The sequence below is a fragment of the Pseudopodoces humilis genome, chromosome 1, assembly GCF_049639895.1.
Source record: "Pseudopodoces humilis isolate 2021_Gansu_Grassland_sample_001 chromosome 1, ASM4963989v1, whole genome shotgun sequence".
Lineage (NCBI taxonomy): Eukaryota > Metazoa > Chordata > Aves > Passeriformes > Paridae > Pseudopodoces > Pseudopodoces humilis.
In genome coordinates, this window is record NC_142200.1 from 144,389,069 (window position 1) to 144,396,675 (window position 7,607).

Here is a 7,607-nt window from a genome sequence, read left to right on the forward strand (position 1 = left end):
GATGTTAGTTTGGAGATGATATCCAAACATCCCAGGGGTACTTTTGATAGCTGCATGGGCGGGGATTGAATGTGGCGGTCGGATATTAAATCAGCGGGATACAGAATTACTTTTTTTTTTTTTTTCCACAAACCCGACCTAGCTAAATAGTTTCCCTCTCTAACTCTGATATGCATTTCACAATCAATGGCGCGGACATTTGCATATATCGTGTCTGGGCGTGGGTTTGTGCATCGCATGTGCCACATCCTGCGCTAGCAGGGAGCGGAGGAACACCTTCACTAAACCTCAGTGCTCAGATGCTCATTGAACAGAGTTACGGGAAAAATACGCTTAATTAATTACACGGACTGGCTGGTTGGCGCGGGCAAGCGCAGATGTATTTTTGTTCGGCCCTGAAATACTTTCCTGGGTTGGTTGTTTTGTTTGATTAGTTAGTTTGGGTTTTTCCTCTTTTTAATTTTTTTTTTTTTTTTTTTTTTTAACTGGACTCTGCTGCTCTGGCTGGAGGGGAAGGAGCCTGCCCCGCTAGATGGGGGAGGGAAATCTCAGGGAGAGCTGCCTGCCAGGATAAAAGCGCTGCCAGCAGTGTGATTCCAGGGCCCGTCCTGCCTCTGCCCGTGCCCCGGTGCAGCCGGATTTTGGGGGAGGCTGCGGCTTCGGGGCTCCTGTGGGTTGGGGTTCTGCCTTTTCCAAAACAAAAAGGCTGCTTCAGAAAGGGCTTGCTGCTTTGCTAAAATTGCAAAAGGAGCTCGTGCGGCAGCTCCTCCTCTTAAAATAATTTTAAATTTTAAATTATCGAGGGCTAATTCAGCTGTGCCGTCCTTCCCGAGCCAGCGGGGAGCCGCTGCCCGGGCGTGGGAGCGCGTTCTGGACGGCGCACGGGATTCAGCAGCCGCCCAAAGGGTGGGGAAGGCAGCAGCGGAGCGAGTCCCTCCGAACCTGCCCCTCCTCACATGCAGGCACTCCCCAAAATATCGGAGGCAGGTGAGGAGTACGGCCCGTGTGAGGCACTCGCTGCTCCCACTGAGGGCACGGCTTACCAATGGCAAATATTTTGTGTTCTGGTCTGGATAAAATCCAAGCAGCAGCGAGATATTGTCTGTCCTTGCTCCACAGAGTGGGCTAGCTTGGAGAAGTTTCACTACTAATTTTTTTTAACCTAAAACTGCATATTCCTGGCTGGTGTCACACATCTGTTTTCTGTTCCCAGCATTTCTTACTAGGCTGGGTGAGGACAGGTGGAAACTCCACTTCTGCCTGCACTCTTAGGAGCAGGGCCAAATTTTCCCCCACTGCAGCTTTAATGACTTCCTAAAAAAATACAAATAATATCTCCGTGGGACTTACCCACCCTCGTGTAACACACCCACAGTGATGTTTTGTACAGTCGGACAACGGAAGCTATTTTTAAAACCAGATTTAAAACTCTTCTTAAGTGCCCACTGCCATCGATTTTCTCCCAAGGGATTATAAGTCACCTGCCTCCATTAATGGAGGTGACAAAAAAAAAAATATATATATATATGTGTCTATATAAATATCTTAAAAGAACGCAAACCAGAGAGGCTGGGAAAATAAAGCAATATGGGAAGCAGGAGCCCTCAGTATCCTGGTAGCATCCCCGCACTCAGCCCTGGTCCCAGCTCCTCTGGGCAGGTGAAGCCCTTGGAGCACCATCCCAGAGGCAGCTCCGCTCCTGGAGAATTTTGCCCCTTGCAGAGTATATCCCAAAGTAGCAGCTTGAAAAAAATAAAGTACAAAATAAAATTTTAAATACGCTTTCCTTTCCACCCCCGCCCCCTCCATTCTCCTTGGTTTTATCTGGGAGCGTGTCCCCTGCAGCCAGGAGCGACCCTGAGGGTGAGTGAGGCTCTGCCCTTCCTCCCTCTCCTGCCTGCGGAAAGCTATTTCGGAGCTCCTGTGCCCTTTTTCGCAGCAAGACGGATGATCGTTTTATTTTTGTCCAGCCTGTCCTAAAATCGTGGTACTGTCATTTCCCGGGGCTGCCAAGTATTTTACAGGGTGCCTGGTTTCGTGGCGTGGCATCGGCAATATTCCATCCCCTCTTCCCGAGCTCCAGGGTTACGTGTTTTCCTAGCAGAGGTTTTCCAAACGCAGCCTGTCAGAGCATCACACCACCGGGTATTTAAAGTCTCGAAAAGGTGAAACCTGTTGACAGTACGTGAGATTAAAGAGATTTTCCTTTCCGTTTTCAGCTCCTTTTTGAGCAGGAGGAGTGCCCGAGAGGGGCTCGGTGCCGGCTGCCGTTCGTCCTCTCCTTCAGCCTAGGAATGAATCCCGCAAAGTTTCCTCATTAAGTCAAAAGGCTGATGAAACGCCTGGCTGCAAAACCACCTCTCTCATAAATCGCCACGGATTTTACCCCCCCACAAACCCCTGTAAAGAACTGAAACTACGAAATACTTCTAACTCCAGCTCCAAGGCTCAGAAGTGCAGTCTGAAGGTTGTATGAACATTTAGGGATATATATTCCCGAATAGCTCCATTGTGACTTCTGACTGACACGGGTTTGATTTCGTAATAAAAGGGGTTCTTTGGTTGGAGTTTTTTTTTTTTTTTTTAATTATTATTATTTAATGCAGTCCTCGAGAATCGAAACACACAAAATGCAGCGAGAATGTTCACAATGTTGAGAACACAGTTGTAAATAGAAACATTCATATTTCATCCGATTATAAATATTTGATACTGCAATTGTAAAATGCACATGTTTTATAAACTGGAGAGAAGAAAAAAAAAAATCCTTCACTTTCTTGCTAAAAGACAAAGTCATTTAATCCTGGCTCCTAAGCAGCTGATGGTTATTCACAGAATTTAAAATTACAGTTTTTATTTTATAGCTGGATTCTTTCCTTCTTTTTTTCTTTTTTTTTTTTCCCTTTTCTTTATACTACTATGTACAGTGTGTATCTATTAGAGCTGCAAAATAAAGAGGTTTTAAGGCAAAGCGAGAAGTTTTTCCCCCCCGCAAACAGCGTCGCAGGAGAACCCGTTCCTGAGCACACCCAGGCCCACGCCCGGGGGACAAATCCCCCTCCGGAGCGGGGAGAGGGACCCCACGATCCGGGCCAAATGGGTTCAACTCAGCACAGCGCCTCGAACCCCCCAAAACCTCCGATTTCAGGGAGGTGTGGGGAGAAACACCCACCCGCACCCTGCCACGGAGCGGGACCGCGCTGCGGAGGGGAGGGTACAACTAAAAATGGGAATTTTTTGGGGGGAGGGGGGGCTAAAACGCTCCCAAATGTTTCGGGGAGGTGATGCCGGAGCGGAGCCGGGTCCCATCCCTCGGCTGCCCTTGGCGGAGGGGCAGCGGGGCCGTGAGGGAGCAGCATCCCGGAGAGGCTCCCGCTTTTCGGAGATGGGGTTCCCGAAGTTTTCCCAACAAGTTGGAAGGGGGGGGTGGTGCTAACCCCATCTCTATCCAGCATCCACGCCTGCATTCCACAGTCACGGGCGCCCGTGGCTCTCGCTGGCGGTGATGAAGGAGTAGAGGCTCAGGAAAGGACCCCGGGCATGTTTCAAGACGGTGTTTTGAGATCTGTTTCCCTAACGTTACTTATATTTTCTCTTTCTTTTAAAATTAAATTCTCCTCGTCTATCCCCAAAATCAGCCCCAGACACCCCAACTCCAAAAAAACAAAACAAAACAAAAATACAAAAACACTACAACCTCCTAAAAAAAAAAACAAAACAAAAAAATGGAAAAAAAGAAAATAAGGAAATAAAAACAAAAGAAAAGGCTAGGGGTGGGGTGAAAAAAAAAGTTAAAACTCATAGAACAAATAGGAGAACTATTTATTCGGTTCACAGTCGTGTGAAATGCAGCAATAAAAATCTTTGGACTTCAGCAAAAGTTGTTTTTAATTTTTTTTTTTTTTTGAATTTCAAAAAACAGCGTCCAATGTCCATTAAAACTGTGCTTAAGTCTATAAAAAAGTAACTTAAGCTAAAAAAAAAAAATCTTAAAGATAGCGTCTAAAAACTCCATACAACCAAAAAAAGAAAAAAAATTGAAAAAAAACAACAAAACCAACCAACAAGCCCAAACCCCCGAAACCAAAACCAATCAACCAAAAAAAAAAAAATTATAATCAGATATCTTGGATTTTTACACCACCTTACCTGTAAATTATATATACATAGAATATTGCAGAATTATATCTAATACACAATATTTTCACTATTAATGCTGGTATAATCTTTATACACTGGCCCTTATGTTTCTTTTTATTTTTTTTAATTAAATTATTGCATTGTATAAACTTTGCAAACGGCCCCCCCATCCCTGCCTCCCCCCTCCCTCCCTCGCTTCCCTCCCACCCCCCTTTCCCTCGGCTATTCACTGTCCGACTTGCCGTCTTTCGCCGTGGTGGAGTGGTTGTAGAGCCCCTGGGCCATGAGGTGCACTGCCAGGGAGTTCTTACTGCCCGTCGCCTTCTTGATCTTGGCTCGTTTGTTCTGGAACCAGATTTTGATCTGGGACTCGTTGAGCCCAAGCTCCTGGGCCAGGCTCTGCCGCCGCTGCTCCGTCAGGTACCGGTTGGTCTGGAACTCGGCCTTGAGTCTCTGCAGCTGCTCGGCGGTGAAGGCGGTGCGAGGCCGCTTGTCCTCCTTGTTGGGGTTCTTCTTCTTTGGTTTGCGGGAGCGGGGACCTAGGGCCGGGAGAGAGGAGAGGCACCGACACCGCCACGCTCTGCTGCGGGCACAGCTCCCGCCTGGGGGGGGCACAGCTCCGCCGGCAGCACCCCCTCGGAGGGAAAGGAGCCCGCTTTGTGCCTCCGCGGCCGGGGATGCTCGGGAGGCGGCGGAACGGGAGCCGCAGCCCCCGGCGCCCCCGCAGCCTCCGCTCGCTGCCTGGGCCCCCCGGCCCCTTTCTCCCCAGCCACAAACCGAGCCTCTGTGTCCCGGGAATGCCCGGCAAGGAAAGCTTGCACCAGGAGCAGAAGCACGGAGCTAAATTTTATACCCTGAACAGATTTTTTTTTTTTTTTAAGAAAACCTCTATACTTTTTTACTTCTTTTTTCTTTCTTTCTTTCTTTTTTTTTTTCTTTTTTTTTTGTTGTGAGTAGCGATAAAAATTCTAATGGCAATCCTCTAGCAGTTTACTTGGCCAGAAGCATTCCGCCTCTCCGCTGCAGTGCCCATATGGCGCTGCACGGCCCGATCCGAATCCCGGGATTATTCTCGAGAATATTATTCTCGGCAGCACAAGGAGCCTTTTCTGCCCGGGCTGAGCCATTGTGAGGATGTATGTTAATTAAATATTAACAAAGGAGAGCACTGGAGAACAATGGAGTAAATTCCAATTCAGCTCTGAATATTACCTCTGAGTAAGAGTTTGTTTTCAGATATTACGAACTAATTTTCATCTCGTTTTATGATCCCTTCCTCAGCTAGCCGACTCTCGGGTGAAAATTCTACCTTGCCGCTTTTGTAAGAGAAAAACCTTATTTTTTTTTTCTTTTCCCCGGGAGCAATCTCCTGCCTGATGTTTCCCATGCTCTCCTCCAGTGTTTTCTACTTGTTTTTAAGCGGGGTTTTACCGATTTTATCGGAGGCAGTCCTCCTGTCCCCGCGGTAGCGAATGGACATTTTACCCCCTGCTAACTATTATTTTTTTTTTAATTTTTTTTAATTATTTTTTTTAAGATAATTTTAGGACGTTCTGCCCCAGCCCTTGCCAAGGGACGGACTCTGCCAAAGAAGTTTCCCGGCTCTTGGAAACGTCCTCCGGCCCCCAGAGCTGACCTACAGCATATGGGGGGAAATTAAAGAAAAGAAACGGCGGCGGCTCGGAGGCCTCTTTTAGAGAAATAAACGATCGCGGATTGTTTTTTGGCCAAAAAAAGACTAATCAAAACAAGGCGAGGCCTATGGAAATGCCACCTCCCCTTCCCAAAACCCAGCGCGGGGGAGGTTTCCCGGCAGGGAAAAGGAGAGCTCGCCGAGATGATGAGCGGGGAGCCCGAAGACAGGGCTTTTTTTCCCCCCCTCTTTGATAAAACTCGTCTGTTGGTGAGAAATGCCCCGAGCCCAGGCGGCCTCAGCTCCGCCGCGGCGGCGGGGCCGGAGGCAGGGACGCCCGTTCCCTCCTCATCCCTGCGGCTCCGCGCACCCCCAGCCGACCCTTCATCTACAAGCATTTTCAGGCCATTTTAAACAACTCGCCCACCCGCCAAAAAAACCCCAAAAAGCAAAACCCAAACAGAAAAAAAAAAACCCAAACCCAGAAAAAGACGGAGAGGGAAAGGGGAGCGGTGTCTTTTCCACGCCGCTTCCCGGCCTCGCCGGCCAGGGGGGCGGCGGCCCGGGGAGCCCAGGGAAGAAGGGGCTGCGGCCGCGGGGAGCGGGGCTGCGGCGGGGCAGCGCTTACCTGAGGAGGGCCGGTCCGAGTACCGCGTGCAGTACACCCAGGCGGGCCACAGCATGGGCTGGTTCCCGGCGTTGGAGCTGGCCTGGGAGCTATCCGAGTCCGAGCTCACCGACAGGTCGCCGCCGCTCAGCCCCCGCGCCTTCAGGGCCGCCTCCAGCGCCGCGGGGTCCCCCCCCTTCTTGGCGGCGCCGTGCAGGGCCAGCCCGGCGGGGCCGCCCTCCCCCCGGCCCGGCGAGCCCGCCCTGCCGCCGGGCAGCGGGGCCCCGGGGGCCGGCGCCGCGGCGGGGCCGGGGCGGCTCTCCCCCCCGGGCCCCCGGGGCTCTCCGTCGGGGCCGCCCGCCTCCTTCCTCCGCCCGAACTCGGGCCGCAGGATGTTGTCGATGAAGAAGTTGGTGATGCGGTGCGGGTGCGGGTGGGGGTGCGGGGGGTCACCGGGGGGGAGCAGCAGCCCCCGCCGCCCGCCGCCGCCGGGCTCCGCGTCGCCGCCGGACTCCTGCGGCTCGGCCGCCTCCTCCCGGGGGCTCCGGCCGCCCTCCTCCATGCTGCGCGGCCGCCCCGCCGACGGCTCCACTGCCCGCCCGCCGCCGACCGAGCGCTGCCGAGCGCTGTCTGTTGTTGCTGCTGCAGTCGGTTGTTCTTTATTTTAATTTTTTAATATATATATTTATATATATATATATATATATACACGCACACACGGGTGTCTATTTGCTTTCGTTTCTCCTGGCTTCGCCCGGCATTCAAAATCCAGAGTTTGGAAAAAAAAAAAAAAAAAAAAAAAAAAAGGAAAAAAAAATTAAAATTAAGAGTAATTTTTAAAAAAATTAAGAGACAAATGCAGGGAGACTCGCAAGCCAGCAACCGAGCCTGCACCACTTCCAAGTTTGCCAAAAAATGAAAACACAGGGGCTCCGGTCCTCCCGCCGCCGCTCGCCGCCTCCCGCCGCCGCTCAGCCGCTCGGTCCCGCGGCGCGCTGCCGCCTGCTCCCCCGGCCGCCGCCGCCGCCGCCGCGCCTCATCCGCGGAGGAAAAATTAGCGATAATAAAAATAATAATAATTGGGGAGCGGAGGGGGGGTGTAAGAGAAAAAACGAAGCGCCGGTGTCGGGGCGGGGTGTAGGCGGGCTCTCAGCAGCCGGTGTCCCGCGGAGGGCAGGGCGGTGAGGGGCGCCCCGCGGGGCTCCGGCCGGCAGCGCCTCGCCCCGC

The 7,607-nt window shown here is 51.5% G+C and overlaps 1 protein-coding gene across 2 annotated transcripts; it reads right to left on the reverse strand.

The window, feature by feature from the left end:
- Positions 1-1,405: 1,405 nt before the first annotated feature.
- EN2 (engrailed homeobox 2) lies at positions 1,406-7,387 on the reverse strand. Of its 2 annotated transcripts, XM_088057643.1 has the most exons (3): positions 6,402-7,387; positions 4,383-4,679; positions 1,406-2,288 (listed from the first exon to the last, which is right to left on the reverse strand). In XM_088057643.1, exons 1-3 carry the CDS (start codon positions 6,940-6,942, stop codon positions 2,284-2,286), a joined length of 843 nt encoding a protein of 280 aa, XP_087913769.1. In that variant the 5' UTR covers positions 6,943-7,387; the 3' UTR covers positions 1,406-2,283. The 2 variants fall into 2 exon arrangements, with proteins under 2 accessions (XP_087913769.1, XP_005528589.2); XM_005528532.3 differs by lacking the exon at positions 1,406-2,288 and having other exon boundaries at positions 4,342-4,679.
- Positions 7,388-7,607: the final 220 nt, after the last annotated feature.

What these genes read in the sequence shown, in the direction of transcription:
- EN2 (XM_005528532.3), bottom strand. Translation starts at nt 6,942, where the DNA reads ATGGAGGAGGGCGGCCGGAGCCCCCGGGAGGAGGCGGCCGAGCCGCAG. An exon ending in CTCGGACCGGCCCTCCTCAG is followed by an intron (nt 4,680 to 6,401) that starts GTAAGCGCTGCC and finishes TCCCGGCCCTAG; the next exon opens with GTCCCCGCTCCCGCAAACCA.